At 33.5% G+C, this 21,751-nt stretch overlaps 1 protein-coding gene across 1 annotated transcript; it reads right to left on the bottom strand.

The window, feature by feature from the left end:
* Positions 1-1,449: 1,449 nt before the first annotated feature.
* LOC136224483 (lipoyl synthase, chloroplastic) lies at positions 1,450-7,618 on the bottom strand. Its single transcript, XM_066012830.1, has 6 exons — positions 6,996-7,618; positions 6,532-6,622; positions 6,132-6,289; positions 4,633-4,804; positions 3,462-3,572; positions 1,450-1,814 (listed from the first exon to the last, which is right to left on the bottom strand). The coding sequence occupies exons 1-6, from the start codon at positions 7,484-7,486 to the stop codon at positions 1,731-1,733; spliced, it is 1,107 nt and encodes a 368-aa protein (XP_065868902.1). The 5' UTR covers positions 7,487-7,618; the 3' UTR covers positions 1,450-1,730.
* Between the last annotated feature and the right edge of the window lie 14,133 nt (positions 7,619-21,751).

Consider the following 21,751-nt stretch of genomic DNA (forward strand, 5'->3'; position numbering starts at 1 on the left):
ATAGGTAAATGTCACACTAACATTTAAAACCAAGTGTCTAGTCCCTAAGCAATATTTTTTCTCATGGAAAAGAAAAAAAGGGATGGGCCTCCCGCAGTATCCAATCAAAAGAAGGGTAAATTACACGATGATCATAATTAACAAATTATTTATAACTGTGTCAGATTTTTAAACAAATTTATTTAAATGTCAAACAAATTTATTTAAATGTCATATTTGGTGGTTTTTTTAAAACTGTTTTTATTTCCTGCAACTGAATAACTGAAAATTTGACAAAAATAGAAATAAAATTATGATATTCTGATATTTTAAAATTTAAAATCATATAATGATAAAATACATAAAAGCGATTTTCATAATTGTAAATAGTTTTTAAAATATGAATTTCTGTGTAATTTTCCCTCAAAAGAAACTGCTGCCTGTAATTTGCTACTTCTGCACTAAATTTCTGCAGCTTCCTTTTTTTATTTTATTTTTTTTTAACTTTTTTACCTTTTCTTGAAAATAAAAATATTATATATAATTATTCGAAAAAAAAAATATTATATATAGTTGCACAATAATAAATTGGGTTCCTTACATGAAAATCACAAATGTTAATAATATTATTGTTTTATTAATGTTGGTGATTTAATTATTAATATATCAAAAAATATAAATCTTTATTTTGTAAATGTCAAGTAATTAGTTTAAATTATAAACTGACCGTGTAAAAAATAAAGGGAAATGCTTTGTAACTGCTAGTATTTCTAGAGTGATAAAATTCAAAATAATCATTGATAAAATGGTAGATATTTTTTAAAATTTGAATTTCTATGTAAATTTCCCTAATAAATTAGCATTCACATTTCTCACTTTCCAAATGTTGAATATAAATATCATCAATTCAATTCCCTTGCTACGGGTGGGTAAATTTGGGTTAACCGATTCATTAAGAAATTTTTTAACCTAATCTAATCTATCGGTTTTTAAGATATTAGGATTGAAACTGGTCCATCTATATTCAATTAGGTTTTTCAGTCAACGATTTTTAACCATTAGTTTAATTAAAAATAACGGTTTACTGTAATTTTTATCCAAACCGTCGGAAAATATTATGTTTTGAAAATTGAGCAAAAAAAAATTTATGTTGGAAAATAATTCCAATATTTGGCTATAACACCGAATAAGGATAAGTGATGGGTGACTACTATTTTAAAAATGGTAACAAGGAATTGAATATGATTCCAAAAGTTTAAAAATATGTTTTACTTTTTTAAAAGGGTAACTTTCTTCGTAATATTTCATGTTGACTAATTTAAAATTTTCCATTAACTTATTTTCCTAAACAAACACTGGAAAATAGCAGCAGTTGTTTGAATAAGAAGAAAGACGTGAAAGCAAGTCAAAAAATCAGGGAAAATATCTTACTGCATAATATTTTCCGACAAACAATTAGGACCTTAAAAATAATAACCAAAAGCAATTGTTAACCGTATTTTGATAAATGGATTTCTAAGTTTCTAAATAATAACATTAGATATAATATAAATAATAATATATACGGTTCGGTTAAGCGAAACCGTAAGTTTTTATATATTAAAAACCTAAACTCTTATTATAACCAAAAAAAACCTAAACTCTTATATAAATCTAAACCATAACTATCGATTCGGTTAACCGCCTTTTCCCACCCCTCTTGCTAGTTGTCCGGAAGCTCAAAACCAAATGACAGACCTCAGCTGAGACCACTACAATTTGGCAGCAGTTGCCATAGCTCTTTCTTTTACCATTGTCTTAACATACAACTCCCCTGCCCTATATGAGGATCGAACCTGCAAATATATCATCTTTTCTTGTGAGCAAATCACATCTTTCTTTTCTCCTCTTAACGGATTCACAAACAGGCTACCGTATCATGATCATATTATGTCATTTACATGTTCGACACTATGTTGCATGGATACAAAAACAGACGCGAAAACTGATAATGAAAACACTATTTCTAAAAAATAACCTTCAAAAAATAAACCACAATGTAATACAAGTGGTGGAATACAAGCATTAGGAGTTTGCATGTGTCAGATAATATGGAGTGGACCTTTAACTATCAGCTTGAGTTTTAGTTAAAGTGGTTCCATGACATGGTATCAGAGCCAGTGTGATCAAGTGGTCCAGGGTTGGGCCTGTGTTGTGCACGCTTCAAGTCCAGTGGGCATTCGCGCGTGTGGGGTTGTATCAAATATTAATATGGAGTGGACCTTTAACTATAAGCTCGAGCTTTTAGTTCAATTGGTTCCATGACAGCATGTATATCTAGTAGTAGGAGTAGCAATTCCTTACATGACAACACGATTTTGAAAACAATTCAACTGACAAAATCCAATTGACGCGATTACATTTATGTCGGGTAAATTACATCCATGGCCACTGAACTTTACCAATTTTCACGGTAAGGCCATTAAACTTCAAAATGCAACATTGAAAGCCACTGAACTTTACACTTTGTTACCCCATGGTCACTAAACTGCAATCAATGCCTCAACATGACCATTGACGGCCTCAAAATAAAACGTTTCAAGAATTAATGATATTCTAAACAACTTTAATTCTTGATATTTTGAGATCATTTACGTGTTGTTTGGTTAGGAGAGAAAGTAGATTTTTAGAGAGAGAAAGCTCCAAAAATGATGATTTTGGAAAGAAAAAAATGTGGGTTCATGGTAAATGTCGTTCTGAACGACTTTAGTTCTTGAATATTTTCATTTTGAGGTCTTTAAGGGTCATTTTGAGGAGTTAGTTAAAACTTAGTGGCCACGGATGTAACAAAGTGTAAAGTCAAATCTAACCTTAACGTTTTAAGGGAAGTACAAATTTAGCCTTAACATACATAAATTTATCCTTAAGTTTCCAAGCAAAATCAGTTTTAGTCCTACGTTAATTTTGAAAAGACTGGTTTGACTATTATTTAATAGTCAAGCTCTCAAACAAGTTTGTCGATATTTAATAGCAGTTTTGTACAGTTTTAATTGGTTATTTGTAACTATATTAGTAACACGGTAAATTTTTTAGACTTTTTGATAAAACAAATTGTGAGTAACTTATATGTGGCAAACTTAGTCATTAGAATTTAACAGGTTTTTTGGAATTCGTTAGCAAAACACTAAATATCTTAGACATAATTAAAGTTTGGAAGGTCCGATGCGACAGTTAAATAACAGTCAAACCAGTCAAGATTAATCTCACTTGAAACATTAGATTTAAATTTATACCATTTCGTACGTTAGAGTTAAATCTGTACTTTCCCTAAACGTTAGTTAGGTTAAATTTGGTCTTCCCGTTTAAATTTGGTCTTTATCCCCGAAACATAACATTATTTCAACATGATAACCCGAATGCTACCCCTGCTTTCTAGGGTTCACCTCACTCAAAGACATACACCTTAAAAATAAAATTATTTACACAGTTGAAAGCAAGCTTACCAGAGGTCCACTAGCCACATACTGGAACCCTATGGATTCTCCATATTCTTTCCAGAAAGCAAATTTTTCCGGTGTAACATACTCTTTCACAGTCAAGTGCAATGGGGTTGGCTGCAGAACACACAACCAATCTTACATTACTAATGATCACATAATCAATTTTAGCTAGTAAAATACACATAATAAGATAATCTCATGAACTCTGGTAGTACAGCTAGTAAAAAACACATAATAAGATAATCTCATGAACTCTGGTAGTACAGTTAGTCAGCTTAAGCAACGACAGAATCCACAAAGGTAACAGATTGGACCCTATCAAGCACTGGCAAGGGTGCGGGTGCGAGAGCGGTCGCAACATATGGAATTTTTAAAAAATGTGAGACACGTGTGCGGCTGGACACACTAATTTTTTATATATATTAATTATATAAGTATAAAATTTAAAAATCATAAATAACATTCAAAAGTTATGAAAAATCATAAATAACATTCATAAGTCTTTACGAACCATAAAAACATCCATAAAGTTTTTTATAAGTCATTACAAACCCTATAAAACATCCATAATAACAACTCAGAAAACCCATTGAGTCACACTAACTGAAATTAAAACAAAAACAACTATAAAAAGAGAACAAAACACACTGGAATTGAAAGAGAAAATAATTTTGGAATTGGAAGAGAAGAGAGGAAAGAAAATAAATTGAAGACGAGGGCAACAAACGGATTAGAAAAGAGCAAACAAGAAGGATGGAAACCACCATTTACAGAAGAAGATAGACTTAGTGTGATCGCGGAAGAAAGTTTATGTTTTTCAACATTTATTTTGTTTTATTTGGATTTTTGGCTTCTCGCAAAACTGATAGTCATAGATTTAGATTTGTTTTCTTTTTGTAAAAAGTGTCCCCAAAGTGTCCCGGAGTGTCTCCGAAGTGTTCCCACCGTGCCCCCATTTAAAAAAACAAGAAAAAGAACAGTGGACACTTTTTTGCTGTGTCCCCATGTCCGACACGGATACTCCGAACTCCTAGAAGTGTCGATGCTTCATATTGGAACAGACTAAGCTCTTCAAAACTAGAGCAATAATTCTGGAATGCGACGAGCTAATACAATTTTGAAAAACTTTAGAATACTACATAAGATAATTGGGACAGATTTGCACAGAAGCTACCTGTAAATATTGTCCGAGTGTCAAAATGTCTACATCTATTGCCCTTAAATCAGCCATAGCTTCCTTCAACTCATCATCTGTTTCTCCTAGACCCAACATGATGGAAGTTTTTGTTACCATTCCATTCTTGCTGAGCTTTGCATGTTTCAAAACTGATAAACTCTGTTCATACCTGCATTGTCAAGAGAAAATTTGGAATCACAACTGAGAACTATAAGCAACATTCTCAAGATCAAATTAGTAATCTGGCACATAGTTGTTAAAGGCGCACTAAGACGCTAAAGGGTCCTCGAGCCTAGGCTCAAGGCACAACGCAAGGCGCAGGAAAAAAAGATATACACTATTACTAGTTAAAGCATATCAATATCACTAATACTCTATTACGAGTTAAAGCATAAAAAAGGGCGGCCCGGTCGCATTACGCGTCCCCGCTGAGCGAGGGTCCGGGGAGGGGTCCCACCACAAGGGTGTATTGGGGGCAAGCCTTCCCTTGCCAATTTAATTGGCAAGAGGCCGCTCCTAAGACTCGAACCCGTGACCTCTGGTCACACGGCAACAACGTTTTTACCGTTGCGCCAAGGCTCGCCCTCTTACGAGTTAAAGCATAAACTAAAAAAAAAATATGACCACAAACAAGACAAAACCACATAAAAAAATTACACTAAATGTAAAAAACACCAAGTTAAGTTCATATTTCATAGCAGAGGGATCCAGGATTCGCTAAGAGAGGTGCTTATTGTGATTTATGGGTGCTAAAATTGATACTTTTTAGTGTTTTTACATAAGAAATTAAAGCCTTGTTCACAGTTTCGGCGTTTTCCAGCGACCAGTGGGTGCTCAAGTCCCCCTAAACCCTCCTGGATCCGTTCCTCCTTCATAGAGACATTAACATAAAACAGTAAAAAAAACCTAGTGAAAACAGTATATGTTACTATTCTTAGTTAGATCAAGGATTAAGATTAATATTTAGATTAGATTAGTGGTTGAGATTAATCAACCATTTGTTTTACACAAAACAGTACAAAAACAAAAACCCCAATGAAAATAATATATGTTACTGAGGCGCGCCTTGACTCAGGCTCCGAAGCCGAGGCAAGGCGCACAAGGCGAGAGCCTTTTAAACTGCACCTTGGCTTGTCCAATCAAGGCTCACTACCTTGCCCCTTGCGTAAGGCACGCCTTTAACAACTATGATCTGGCATATGACTAAAGGAGCTTTAATACTTGGTTCTTTCATGCAATGGTCTTGTTTTTAATGCAGATTTCTATGAATCAAATAAACACATTATTGAATACGAGTATTTTACAATCTAATTATGTAACATTTGGCCTAATTCATGAATTCAACTTGGTAAAATTCCACTAAGGTTCCCCTGATTTCAGCCTACCATAACATTTCAACTACGTTTTAGTTTAGATCCCAACATAACAAGCCATTAACAAAATATAAAACAATTTTAACTTCCAAAACGTGTTCCAACCAACAGCATGCTACTTACCCAGCTCTAGGGTCTCTAACAATCCGTTGAAGCCGTTTCACGGTTTCAATATTGTGGGCAAAGACATCTAATCCTGAATGTGCCAAAGTTTCTATAGCCTTTAGGTCACCCCGAAAATCAGAAGTCAAACATTCCACCATGATCTCAGGCTTGAGTTTCTGAAAGAGGAGTCAAAATCTGTTATGCATGCCGGAAAAGCCAAAAATTCTAAGAAACTGTGTACGGGACTCTAATTTTTTTATGTAAAAGATTAGCATCCATAAATCACGGTAAGCACCCCTATCAGTGAATCCTGTATTCATCACTGGTCATTCATGTCCCAATCTGTTCTGCAACTATCTCCATTACCCCTTGAGAACCGTAGAGTAACCGAAAAAAGTGCAATAAGAGAAAAACACACCTTCATAGCTTGAACAGTCTGAGCAAAATGTCCACTTCCACCATCAGGTATATCATCACGATCTACACTTGTTAAAACTATGTAATCCACCCTAATGAATTCAAAAAACACACATCTTAAAGGGAAATTGTACTCAATATAATGAAAATTAAAATAAATAAATAATCCAAATAGAGAATAGAGGTCAAAATAAATTCTCAAGATTGTGTTTGGTTCCATCTGTAAATTAAGGGGAACATTACTTCATAGATAAATTGGATGTTTCCACCGAATATCAGATTCCAGATGAAGCAAAATGCTATGAACTTTCTATGTGCAAAGTCATTTATCACAAAATCAAGGATGAAAACACCGAGGATTAACGGTTATGAACAGTCTAGGATAGCAAGAGATTAGAAGAATGATTCGAAAAGATAAGTTCTCGATGAGAGTAATTCAAAAAAATGTAAGAGTGAAACAAGTACCCCCAGCTTGCAATGGCTTCAGCAGTGTTGTAAGGCTCCATAGGATCAGGCGGAGCAGGATTTCTACTAGTTTTAACAGCACAAAATCTACAACCACGAGTACAAGTATCACCAAGAAGCATAATAGTAGCAGTAGAAATACCATCGCTGCCTCCATTCCAACACTCCCCAATATTAGGGCACTGAGCTTCTTCACAAACAGTATTGAGTTTCAATCGAGAGAGAGAGTTTTTAACCTCTTGAAACCTTTCCCCTTGAGGAGCTCTCTGCCTCAACCACTCAGGCTTCTTCACATTTGGATCTCTACCGGTGTACGGCCCCGTCATTCCACCTGGATATGGACCTTTCTTCGCCGTATCATCATTCCGTTCGGAACTGATTTCAGATTGACATCGAATTGATGAAGGAGAGACATAGTTGGATGAGAAACGGAAGGATTTGGGAATGGAGATTGAGAAGGAGATAGAGTGATTAGAGAGTGCTTGCTCCATTACTCTGTGACAGGGAAAAAAAAAATTGGATTGAATTGGAATTTACAGGGAAAGAATGGGTTTGAATCGGAGACTTTGAATTCTCCGCCTCTTCAAAGTTCAAACCATTTCTTGTTTGTTGGGTCGGGTGGTTGCAGCTGTTAAGGCTACGATAATCTGCTTCCGTTTGTATTACATTTGGCGGCAGCATCAAATGAAATTATTAGAAGTGCAATCAGTAATTTTCACATCTTAATGAGCGAGTGAATTTGCTCATTCACCATCACCGTTAGATCTAGGCTTATTAAATCTAAGTTTTAGGATACTTTGAATCTCCACCTTAGGATTCTAATAAGCCTAGATCTAATGGTGAACGAGTAAATTCTACATATTCATTAAGGTGCATGTGATCAAAACTGGAAGTGCAATTTACCACCCATTTTACAAGTTACTGTCTAGGACTGTAAATGAGCCAAGCCGCTCATGAGCGGTTCGGTGATCCGTTCGATAAAAGTTCGGTTCGATTCGATTTGTCAACAGCCCTTTACTGGCCCCGGTTCATAAATAAGCCGAGTTTGAGTAGACTAAAGCTTGATTCGAAAGCTCGCGAGCAGACTCGATTAGAACATCTATGAATAAGTTTTAGTTTTGTGTTAGTTCATAAATATTTAAACTTAATATTATTTCATTTTCTATTAGTTTACAAAGATAATAAATGAGTAATATACGAACTATTTATAAGCATTTTGTTTATTTATTCACGAACTTTGCTTATGAGTTTGTTTATATACACGATTAAAGAGCTATTTGCAACTAAACTTTGTAAATATAATTAACGATTTACTCACAAACAATTCGTGGTTAGATAATTTTCTTAATGAACCAAGTTCAAAGAGGATATTGGGCTCGAAGCTCGACTCAAGCTCGTTTATTTTCTAATGAGTTGAGCCGAGCTTGAGCAAACCAAAGCTCGGCTCGCGCTCAAACTCGTTAATTTTATAGCGAGCAGAACTTGAGCAGGCCAAAGCTCGGCTCGATTACAGCCCTAAATGAAATTATTAGCCTGTTTGTTTATGAAAAAATAAGGGTGTTTAAAAACCGAATCTAACTGAAATAACCGACCGTGTCGATGAATTTCGGTTTTTCGGTACAGTTTTTTGATCTATTAGATTTGGTTTTAGTTTTAGTTTATGAAATATATTGGTAATATCAATGGGTTCATTTTTTATGATAAAATAATCAAATTAATCGAACTGATCAAATAAATTATATAATACGTGGGGTCACAATATACGTGTCCAAATGTGAATTGGGAGTCCTCCGAGTGACATGGAAGACCGGATGCTTAATATAAGAACTCTTATATAAGCCATCTTTTTATGATTTGAATTTAATAAGTTATTTATAAATTATTATTTTTTTTAATCATATAAATTATTTATTAGTTACTTTTTTGTATAAATTATATCTAAATTATTTATTAATTACTTAAGTTATTTTTTTTCTCGATTTGAATTTACAAGTTACTTTTTTAATTTTGAGTTTTCAATAACCCTAGTTCATTTTATAATGAAATAATAACGTTAATTAGATAAGTTGATATAAAATAATTAGATTTAATAACTTAATATATAATAAATAAGTTGATACACAATAATTTATTAATTCTAAATAATAAGATATTATAATTATATAACATAAAACAAAAAAATTAAAAAAAATAAAAAATTATTTAGTATGTGTTGAAACCGAAAATCAAACCGAATCGAAACATTCAGTTCGGTTTATAAATATTATTCCGTTCGGTTCGGTTCTCATTTTAGGTGTTATTAGGTTTTCGGTTATTTCGATTTGATTTTTAAACTGAATCCACCGATGAACACCCATATGAAAAAATACGAGATAAGGTGCAAAAAATACTCTTAATATGCTAAAATACCCCTAACGTTTAAAATTGTACAATTTTACCCATAATATTAGCAGTTAAGAGCAATTTTACATCTAACGTTGACAGGTTGGATCAATTTCAGACATTATTATAAAACACGGATATTTTGTTCCTTATTTTGTACCAATTGCATATCGGGTTGTTTTAAAAAAAAAAATTTCATATTTTCTATGATTAAGAATTGAAGATTAATATTTTTAAGTTCGGTCAAATATTTGAGTTTTTTTTCCAACTCATACAAAATACAATATTTTTTTATTTTTTTTCACGTTTAATCATATGTTTGTGATCTGATACTAAAAAGTGATAAAATGATGTATATGTGAAGTGTAGATGACAAGATTCATGACTGAGAAGATAATTTGATGAATAATTTCTCCAATTGACTCAACTTGTCAATGTTAGGGTAAAATCGATCTTGGTTGCCAATGTTAAATGTAAAATTAAATTACACAATTTTAGACGTTAGAAGTAAAATTATTTCTATGTATAAAAAAATTGTAGCATTTTTACATCTTATCTCTTAAAAAAAAGTAAATCAACTAAAATTTAAAGTTAGTCAATAGAAAAAATATAAGTGAGAAAATTGTTTTACCAACAACAACAACAAAGTCTTAGTCCCAAAATGATTCGGGGTCGGCTAACATGAACCATCATATAAAACCGTGAAATCAAGTCGTATCAGCGACACAAATTCTCTCCCTCCACTCTGTCCTATCCACTACCATATTTTTCTCAATCCTCAATAAACTCATATCACTTTCGATCACCCTCCTCCACGTTTGCTTAGGTCTTCCCCTACCCCTCACCACTACATCCATTTGCCACTCTTCAGTCCTCCTAACCGGCGCATCAAGCGCTCTTCGTCTTACATGGCCAAACCACCTTAGTCGGTTTTTCCTCATTTTATTCTCAATAGATGTAACCCCTACTTTTGTCCTAATTATTTCATTACTCACCCGATCCTTTCTCGTATGACCACACATCCATCTCAACATACGCATCTCCGCCACCGACATCTTATGAATGTGACAGTGTTTCACTGTCCAACACTCCGTACCATATAACAATGCTGGTCTGATTGCCGTGCGGTAGAATTTTTCCTTCAATCTATTAGACATGCCGGGGTCACAAAGGAAACCCGTAGCACTCTTCCACTTTGCTCACCCAAATTTAATCCTATGAGTAACATCTCCATCTACTTCTCTATCCGTTTGGATAATAGATCTTAAATACCGGAAGCAATCCGATGCCTGAACAACTATCCCATCTAGGGTGATTGTCTTTGCCTCCTTACTCCTATCGCCGCTAAACTTACACTCCAAATATTCCGTCTTACTTCGGCTCAACTTAAAGCCTCTAGATTCTAAAGTTTGTCTCCATAGTTACAACTTCCCCTCCATAAAAAATTGTTTTACCATTAAAAAAATATATATATCTTTTGAAATTTTACTAAATTTTTTATTATTTTTTCCATTTTTCAGTATTATCTTACACAATATTATTTTTTTATTTATAAACAAACAGAGTATTATATTACATGTCAATTCACTCTTCCTGATGGGATTTGGGCCCTTGGGTTTTCTCTAGGCACAATTTATCCATTATGCATATTTTGAGTAGGGATGAGAAAAAAATTGATAATCGAACCAAAATTTTAGTTTGATTCGGTTATTTCTACTTTCTAGTTTGATTGGATTTAATTTGATATTCGGTTATTTTATAAAAAAAATATTGGTTTAATCGAAATGGAACCAAAGTTTATATATAAATAAAAAAAATTATAATCTTGTTTTCTATTTAATAAACCGAAATGTATATACAAGTATATTTGATTTTGAAATGTCAAATCAATGTTCAAAATGAAATTTAAATTTATAAGAAATATAATTATTATTTTTATAAATAAATATATCTTTTTGTATAGAAATTTATAAAACATTTAAATTTAAAAAATTATATATTTTTTATTATTCGATTAATAATCGAACCGAATCGAAAATTTTCCAGTCTAATAATCTTCACTTACTAATTCTATTTGAGTTGGTTCCTTATATTTCGATTTGGTTATCGAGAGTCGCTCACTCCTAATTTTGAGGATAATAGAAGCATTATACCCAAAACCGAAAGGAAACAAAAGTTAAACGATGATAGATACGTATCTCATTAAGAATTAAAATAGGCCTAATACATTACCGACTTCCTAAACTTGTTCATAAAAGTAGATTGGCCCCTTGAACTTTATTAGTGTCTCACCAGCTCCCTAAATTTGCTTATTTCATATCATCAACTCCCTAAACTTGTCCATAAAAATAGATTAGCTCTCTGAACTTCGCAAGTGTCTCACCAGCTTTCTAAACTTGCTTATTCCGTAACAGCTAAATATAAAAACCATAATAGTAACTTTCGATCTTTATCCATTCGATCTCTCAAACCTGCAACACTAACTCCTATAATAGGTTGAAAGGTAGGAGAAGAGAAAAAGTTACATCTCGAATAGATGAAAATATATTTTTAGAATTTAGGTTTAATAATTTTTTCTATTTAGTTGTTACGAAATAAGCAAATTTAGGGAGCTGGTGAGACACTTACAAAGTTTATGGAGCTAATCTATTTTTTTATTGACAATTTTAAAGAGCTGGTGATACGAAACAAGTAAATTTAGAGAGATAGTGAGACGCTAACAAAGTTCAGAAAACCAATCTACTTTATGGATAAGTTCAGGAGTTACTGATTTATTAGGCCATTAAAATACTATTATAATTTTGTTTTATTTCTTATAGTTGGATGACTATGGATATAATTAAGTGATAAAGAGAATAGCTTGATAAATTTAAATTAGGTTTAATTACAAATAACTACCCTATGGTTTGGCCGATTTGCGATGTGGTACCTGTGGTATTTTTTTTGCAAACACAATTTTGTGGTTGTCACCGTTAACAAAATCAAGGAAACGGTAGATTGACTGTTAAATCATAGGGGCACTTTCGGAAACAAATATTTTTGACCTTTTTTTGACTTTGTGGTTGACTTTTCTCTCTCTCCCTTTTGGAAACAAATATTTTTGACCTTTTTTTACTTTTTGGTTGACTTCTCTCTCTCTCTTCTTCTTCTTCTTCTTCTTCTTCTTCTTCTTCTTCTTCTTCTTCTTCTTCTTCTTCTTTATCGATTTCACCATGCCCACTTCTCATTCTTTGTCTTCTTCTTCTTCTTCTTCCTTTCTCTTCTTCTTCTTCCCCATTTCTTCTTCTTCTTCTTCCATGTTTCTTCTTCTTCTTCATTTTTTTTTGTAATTATAGATTTTAATTTTGGAAATTCCAGAATTATGGAATTTCCAAAATTCTGTAAATTTTAGGATTTAAATAAAAAAGAAGAGAGGAAGAAATGCTCATGTGCCACGTCAGCTTTTTAACAGAATTCCGACCATCTCCTTTATTTGTCTAATGGTGACAACCACAGGGTTGTGTTTGCAAAAAAACAACCACAGGTAGCACATCGCAAATCGGCCAAACCACAAAGTAGTTATTTGTAATTAACCCTTTAAATTATACTACTTTTAATAGTTTCAATACATTTTTTTTTTCATCCGAATGTTCAGATCGGCTTAAATGATGATGAATGGTTTGCAGATGCTTTTTTATGGATTTGAAATTACGAGAAGTATATATTTTCTTGTTCTTTTATGTTTTTAATGTCTTTTATAGTTATTTTTGCCCTTTGTAGTCGTTTTAGTGCCTTTATGATTCTTGTAAGGTTTCATTCCTTGTGTTTTTCTTGTTGTATTTGCTTGTTCATCTATTAAAGATATAAGTGTTTCTATAAAAAAAAAATACATTTTCTTTTTTACTTTCAATATATTTTCTTTTTTACGTTAATTTTGTTAGTTTGAAAATCTATATTCTTTATCGAAGTGCTTTTTCCGTTAGATCTACATCTATTAGACATACTTATTTCGTTTATACTTTTTTCGGTCTTAGCAATAGTGGAAAAATTTTATCTTGTCCGTAGATCTATAGATCCGCGTGGTTGCAAACAAAGAAAATATTTAGATCTAAATGCCCGAAAAAGCTTACATGATGAAAAATGGATTGTAATGGTTTTTCAACGGAATTCAATTTTTGAGAAAGATATCATTTAGATTTTGTTTTTTTTATTTGTATCTTTTATGGTTGTTAATGCTATTTATAGTCTTTTTTTCTGCTTGTATGGATGTGGAGCTTTTTTCCTTCTAATCTTCTTGACGTATTTGTTCTGTTTCTTGAATGAAATGATATATGGCTTTTTATATAAAAAAAATTGGCTTAATACATCATTTGCTCCCTGAACTTGTCCAAAATAGTTGATTGGTTCTCTGAACTTTCAAAGTGTCTCGATAGTCTCCTGAACTTGCATAAAATGTTCGGTTAGTCCTCTGAACTTGCGTAAAATGTAATCAATTAATCATTCGGTTGTGAAAAAATAAGTCAAATGCGGAAGATATGTTACACATGCCTTAGAATGTTATTACATACTTCACACAATAGATTAAAACATGTTAAAAAAGAATTTCTTACTTATTCAACTATAAAATATTTTCTTCTCTAATATTATAATCGCATACCCTAATCTTGGTCGTTTTACTTTTTTAAGATGCGTGCAACATATTTTCCGCATTTAACTTACTTTCTTACAACCGAATGATTAATTGATTACATTTTATGCAAGTTCAGGGGGCTAACTGAACATTTTATGTAAGTTCAAGGGACTATCGAGACACTTTGAAAGTCCAGGGGGACAATCAACCATTTTGGATAAATTCAGGAGGAAAATGATGTATTAAGCCAAAAAAATTTGTATACTTCAGCTTATCAACTATTATTATTGTTGCTCCTACTTGTTTAACTGTTAGTGAAATAAAAGAATACTTTTTAAAAAAAAAAATCATGTGGTTTTATATTTTTACAATTAAGTTCGCGTGGTAATTTGGGCTAGGCCTAATACACAAATAACCCCCTGAACTTGTTCAAATATTGCAACTTTCCCCTCCAACTTTCAATTGTAACAACTTACCCTCAAACTTGTCCAATTGTAAAACATAACCCCTCAAACTTGTTCAATTGTAAAACAGAACCCCAAATTGCTGACACGGACTACAATTGAAGAAACATGTGAAATACAAAAGCTGCAAACGCTCGTGGAATGTGATAATCATATCTTTAGACCCCAAAAAATTAGTATTTAAGTAACCAAATCCTCAATTCTTCAACTTCTTCTTCTTCTTTTTGTTATTACTATTCGTTTTTTAGTGATTTCTTGATTCAAAGTTTTGGGATATTATGTGGGTGAAAATGTGTTTATGTAAAGAAATAGCTCCATTGAAAATTTCATAGCGTGATACGAATTCGAGGAAACATTTTTACAGTTGCTTCAAGTACGGGGTAAAAAAATCCCAATTTGGGGTTATGTTTTATAATTGGACAAGTTTGAGGGGTTATATTTTACAATTGGACAAGTTTGAGGGGTAAGTTGTTACAATTGAAAGTTGAGGGGGGCAGTTGCAATATTTGGACAAGTTCAGGGGGTTATTTGTGTATTAGACCTTTGGGCTATGCTCCTCGCCATTAGCAAAATGATGATTGTTGGATGTCAACTATTGAATACCGCCCCCAAATTATAAAACAATAATTATAATTATAAACCCGAACAACAATAATTAAAATTATGAAAACAATTGATGTGTGACAATTCGAACCCCGAAAATGGATGATTACGAGTCAGAAACATTAAGATTTATATCTTTTTATCAAAGAACTCATGAAAATAATACATATTTTTCATGACAATTTTGCATTTTTCGTCACAAAAAATAGGAGAATTTTTCATTTTCGTCACATATTTACGATTTTACATATTTCAAAATTTGGCCTAAACGGATGCGGCATACCACCCGACCCATGGCGGGAACGGATGCGGCATCCGCTCCCGCCATGGATCGAACAGTATGCCGCATCCGTTTAAGCTAAATTTTGAATTTTCTCTCAAAAAAAAAATTCCCAAATTTAAAAAAAAAAATATGCCAAGGGCAAAATTGTCCAATGAATGCGGTGATAAGTAATTTGGGAACGGTAAATAGCAATACCCTTTTTGGATTGACAATATCGATTTACTGACGTGATAAGGTGGCAATCTTCTTTGTAAGAAGAAGAATAGAAGAGGGAAAAAAAGTAAAAAAAGATAGAGAATGAGAGGAAATAATTAAATATAAATTTTTTTATTTCTAATATTTGACATGTTAAAAATGAGAAATAAACTTTGTACGAATATATTTCTTGCCACATCAGCAAACTGATTGTGCCAATGGAAGTTTTTGCGATTTGGTAACGGCGAGGACCAGAATTACCATGCAACGCATTTTTTATTTTCCAAAATTACCATTTCTGAACTTTTCTTTCACTCTCCTAACCAAACAACAATTAAATGACCTCAAAACGAAAAAATCGAAGGATTAAAATTGCTTAGAATATAATTCATTCTTGAATTTTTTTATTTTGGTGTCATAAACGGTCATTTTGATGCGTTTAATGAAATTTAATGGAAATAGTGTTAGAAAGTTTAAAATTGAGCGAATTTTATTGGAAAATTACACCAATGGCCAATAAAATTTGTCCATTTTTACGGTATGACCATAGAACTTCAAAACGTAACTACATAAAAGCTACTAAATAAATTACATTCATGGTCGCAATGACCGTTGACCCACTTTTCAACTCCCTCTTCAACAGGTTAACTACTCTGTATTTCTTCTTCTTTCAGAATTTTATCTCAGCTAAATAAATATAAAAAAAACAATTGGGTAGAGAATTATGAGGCTTGTCTGATGGAGAGATTGTAAAACCCGCCATTTGTGGAGGAATCCGAGTCAAGGGAGGAGAGGAGCGTGTTAGAGTTTGTTTTGTAGATGTTGGGTGTGTAATTTATATTGTAATTAAAATACCATTGATGTGCTTCATCCGGACGAAAATTTGAAACTATTCTTGCAATTGAGATTTCATTCCTCTATGTAATCACAACCACAACCACTGGTAAGGCAAAATTGCAGTTGCATATCTATCGAGATGTTTTCAGTACTCATCTCGGAGAATTCTGAGGTTTGTCTGATGGAGAGATTGTAAAACACGCCGTTTATGGAGGAAACCTAGTCATGGGAGGAGAGGAGCGTGTCAAGGTTTGTTTTGTAGATGTTGGACTTGCAATTTGTAATGTCGTTAAAATACCATTGGGTGCTTCTTCCAGACAAATATTTGAAACTGTTCTTGCAATTGAGATTTCATTCCTCTATGTAATCACAACCACAACCACTGGTAAGGCAAAATTGCAGTTGCATATCTATCGAGATGTTTTCAGTACTCATCTCGGAGAATTCTGAGGTTTGTCTGATGGAGAGATTGTAAAACACGCCGTTTATGGAGGAAACCTAGTCATGGGAGGAGAGGAGCGTGTCGAGGTTTGTTTTGTAGATGTTGGACTTGCAATTTGTAATGTCGTTAAAATACCATTGGGTGCTTCTTCCAGACAAATATTTGAAACTGTTCTTGCAATTGAGATTTCATTCCTCTATGTAATCACAACCACAACCACTGGTAAGGCAAAATTGCAGTTGCATATTTATCAAGATGTTTTTAGTACTCATCTCGGACAATGTACTGTTGTTGTTTTCACTATTCAATATAGATATGCAATTGCAATTTTGCCTTACCAGTGAAAGTACTAGCGGTTGTGGTTGTGATTACATGGAGAAATGAAATCTCAATTGCAGGAATAGAGTGCAAATTTTTGCCCGGGCGAAGCACATCAATGATATTTTAACGGCAAAGGAAATTACACATCCATCATCTACAAAACAAAACTCGACACACTTCTCCCCTCTCGACTCTGATTCGGACTCTTCCACGCAGGTTTTACAATCTCTCCATCGAACAAGTCTCGAAATTCTCTACACAATTGTTCTTTATATTTTTTTAGAAGTGAGAGAAAAATACAAGCTTAATAGGCACCCAACCCCCTAAACTTGTAACTTTTTTTTCACCTGGCCCCTTCAACTTAGGGGACAACCTCTCAACCCCCTCAACTCTCCAAAAAGATTACATACAGCCCTTTACACCCCTATGTTCGGTCAAAATATTGACCCATATAGAAAACGCGCTTGACTATTGACCACACCAATACCACGTATCACTTTTTTATTAAATTTTTCCAAGTGATTTCACCTCGACGACCACTATCGCCAACCTCAGCACCTCGCTGCGACGACAAACAGCGACAACACCTCGCATACAATAATCACTTGGAAAAATTTAATAAAAAAAATGACACGTGGCATTGGTGTAGTCAACAGTCAAGCGCATTTTCTATACGGGTCAATATTTTGACTGAACATAAGGGTGTAAGAGGTTGTATGTGATGTTTTTGGAAAGTTGAGGGGGTTGAGAGGTTGTCCCCTAAGTTGAGGGGGCCAGGTGAAAAAAAGTTACAAGTTTAGGGGGTTGGGTATCTATTAAGCCAAAAATATATAGAGAGAAAGAGATGAAGTTGCGAAAGAAGGAATGTAAGGGTAAAATAGGGAGAGAGAGAAGTTAATCCGTTGAAGAAGGAGTCGAATGTCAAAAAGATGAGTCAATGATAATAATGACAATGGATGTAATTTAGTGTAAAGTTCAGTGATCATACCATGAAGATGGGTAAAGTTCAATAGTCATGGATATAACTTACCTGATTTTTATGTTATGTTTTGAAATAAGTAAAGTTCAGTGGGCATAAGTGTAATTTACCCTCAAATTGCATATAACCAAAATGCAGACAGACAGACATGTGAAATGAGTGCCCCAATAAAGTTATCATATAACTGCAATAAAGTTATCATATAACTGCAGCCTAAAGTATCCATAATTAGGGCTGTAAATGAGCCAAGTCGCTCATAAGCGGCTCGGTAGCCGGCTTGATAAAAGCTCGGCTCGATTTGTAAACGAACTACTCGTGAGGACGATTTACTGGCTCGGTTCATAAACGAGTCGACCTTGAACAGGTCAAAGCTCGCGAGCAGGCACGATTAGGGATGGCAACGGGTAGGGTACCCGCAGATAATGTCATTCCCAAACCCTTACCCTTTTATTTTTTAATTATCCGTACCCGTCCCATTTAATTCGCGGGTACCCGCACGTACCCTTACCCGTTAAGAATCAATAAATAAAATAAAAAATATTACAAATTTAACAAACTATAAATTTGATAAATCATCTATCTGAAAATTAAACAAATTGAGCATTAATTAATAAGAATAAAATAGCTTAGTGGTATCACTCAATTATTGAAAAATAAAAAATTGGGTTCAAATCTCACGTCTTACATATAAAAAACAATGATATTTATTAATATAAAAAAAAATTATGACGGGTAACGAGTACCCTATGAGGTATTCCCATACTCGTCCCATTACCCTAACGGGTAATGGTTTTGATCTCATACCCGTCTCATACCCTTTTATACAGGGTACGGGTAGTGCCGGGTACTCGCAGGTACACTACATGTTGCCATCCCTAAGCTCGATTAGAACATTTATAAACAAATTTTAGTTTTGTTTTAGTTCACAAATATCTAAACTTAATATCATTTCATTTGTTATTAGATGAGTTCGTTCACAAACATAATAAATGAGTAATAGACAAACTATTTGTAAGCATCTTGTTTATTTATTCACGAATCTGAACTTCTTTATGTACACAATTAAAGAGTTATTTGCGAGCAAACTTCACAAATATAATTAACGATTTACTCAGAAACAATTCATGGTTAGATAATTTTCTTAAGGGAAAAGTACAACAATAAACCTTGTGGTTACACCTGTTTTCGATCAACACCCATATGGTTTAAAAGTTTGTAAAATGGTACATTGAGGTTCATTCCATTAGCAAACACATACCAAATTGACTAACGGTGTTAAAATTCAAAGGGAAAAGAGTTAATTTGATCCTTATATTTATTTTATAAATTAACCTCCCTTATTATCTAATTATCACAAACAAACCCCAAAATAAAAAATAAAAATAAAATACACCATCTCTCTTTTATTTTTTATTTTTCTTTCTCTCTCTCCTCTTTGTTAATTTATCTCTCTAAAATCAATTGAATTTCCATCTCTTTCTAAATCTAACAAAGAGGGAAAATTAAATGTTGTTTGGTGAACTAGTAGTGCTAAAGTCTCCACAGTTCGAGAATCGGACAAAATTTAGGTTCTAAAAGATGTGTCAGGATTGCAGGTTCTAAAAGATGGGTAGATTATAGAGATATTTTATCATGATTTAAAATGTCCGATTCTCGAACTGTGGAGACTTTAGCACTACCCGTTCACCAAACAACATTTAATTTCTCCTCTTTGTTAGATTTAGAAAGAAATTGAAATTCAATTGATTTTAGAGAGATAAATTAACAAAGGGGAGGGAGAGAAAGAAGAAAGAAAAATAAAAAATTATAAAGAGATGGGGAAAATGGTGTATTTGATTTTTATTTTTTATTTTGGGGTTTGATTGTGATATAATTAAATAATAAGGGAGACTAATTTATAAAATAAATAAAGATAAGGACCAAATTAACTCTTTTCCCTTTGACTTTTAACACCGGTATGTGTTTGCTAACGAAATGAACCTCAATGTACCATTTTGCAAACTTTTAAATCACATGGGTGTTGATCGAAAATAGATGTAACCATAAGGTTTATTTTTGTATTTTTCCCTTTTCTTAATGAACCAAGTCTAAAGAGGATTTTGGACTCGAAACAATCTCGAAACTCGGCTCGAGCTCGTTGAGCAAGCCAAAGCTCAGCTCGGGCTCATTAATTTTATAGCAAGCTCGACTCGGGCTCGAGCTCGTTAATTTTATAGCGAGCCGAGCTTGAGCAGGTCAAAGCTCGACTCGTCTTGGCTTGATTACAACCCTGTCCATAATGAATAGATCAGCTCCTATGGTGCCTTCAATAATGTTATGCTACAAATTTTTCCAATTTTTATGACTGTTTTCATAGTCGGGCAGCTTAATACATCAGCCGTGAACTTGTCCAAAAAGCTTGATTAGCATCCTGAACTTTCATGATATCTCATTAACCCCTAAACTTATTTAAAGTGTCACGATTAAGTCCTTAAATGTATAAAAACGTCATAAAGATGTACAAAACAGAAAGTTAATTTGATTTAAAGACTTAGAATCACGAATTAGGCCTTTAGTTTTTAAGTTTTGAATTTTTTTACAGATTTAAACAAATTGCAATTTATATCACTTTAAACAAGTTAAGGGGGTGAACATAGTTATTAAAGGCGCAAGGCACACTAAGGTGCAAGGGGGGTCCTGGAGCCTTGGCGCAAGGCGCAACTTAAGGCGCGCGCCCGAGCGACTCGAGGCGCACACACAAAAAAAATATCATAAATTCATAATACTAGTCACAGATAATCACAAATAGTCAAATAACAACAATAAAACCATAAAATGCATGAGTTAAGTTCTAGTTAACTACTAAGGCATTAGTTAACTGTTACGATATGTGGAGTAAAAACTGTCGATCTTTGCCTATCCCGGCTTTTCTTTTATTTTTTGAACTTAAAAAACCCTAAAATACCCTAACCCTAAAATACCCTCAAAACCCTAAATACCCTCAACCCTAAGGTAGTTGAGGCGTGCCATGGTGCGCGCCTTGCGCCTGGCTTAAGGCGCACCAAGGCACGCGCCTGACTGACCGTGCCAGCCTTTGGGCTCTAGAGGCGTTAAGGCTGGAGCCTTAGCCGAGGCGCACCTTTAATTACTATGGGGGTGAATATGTCACTTTAAACAAATTCAGATGGTCAATAGATTATTTTAAGCAAGTTGAAGGGGCTAACAAGACATCATGTAAGTTCAGAAAGCCAACCAAGCTTTTTGACAAATTGGGGGAGTTTTGATGTATTAAGCCTAGTCGGGTACTCCCATTACATGTGCTTCAAAATTTCAATAAGATGAAAGTTAAAGTAACAAACAAGCTCTACGATGTATATATAGAGGCACAAGTAGCAAACATGGTTTTTATATCGACATCAAATCTGATAGGGTGTAAACGAGTCAAGCTGCTCATGAGCACTAAACTCTAAATCAAAAGCTCACGAGCAAATTCGATTATATGTTCATGAACAAGCTTATCAAACGGCTCGATTATAATGTTCATGAAAATACTTGTTGGTTCGAATTTTTTTTAAAAATAATACGTAGTATTTTTATAAGGGAGAAATATAAAACTACGTAGTCTTGTGTTAAAGAAATTTCAAATGAACAATTCACAAGTA

This window comes from Euphorbia lathyris, chromosome 3, assembly GCF_963576675.1.
Source record: "Euphorbia lathyris chromosome 3, ddEupLath1.1, whole genome shotgun sequence".
Classification (NCBI taxonomy): Eukaryota; Viridiplantae; Streptophyta; class Magnoliopsida; order Malpighiales; family Euphorbiaceae; genus Euphorbia; species Euphorbia lathyris.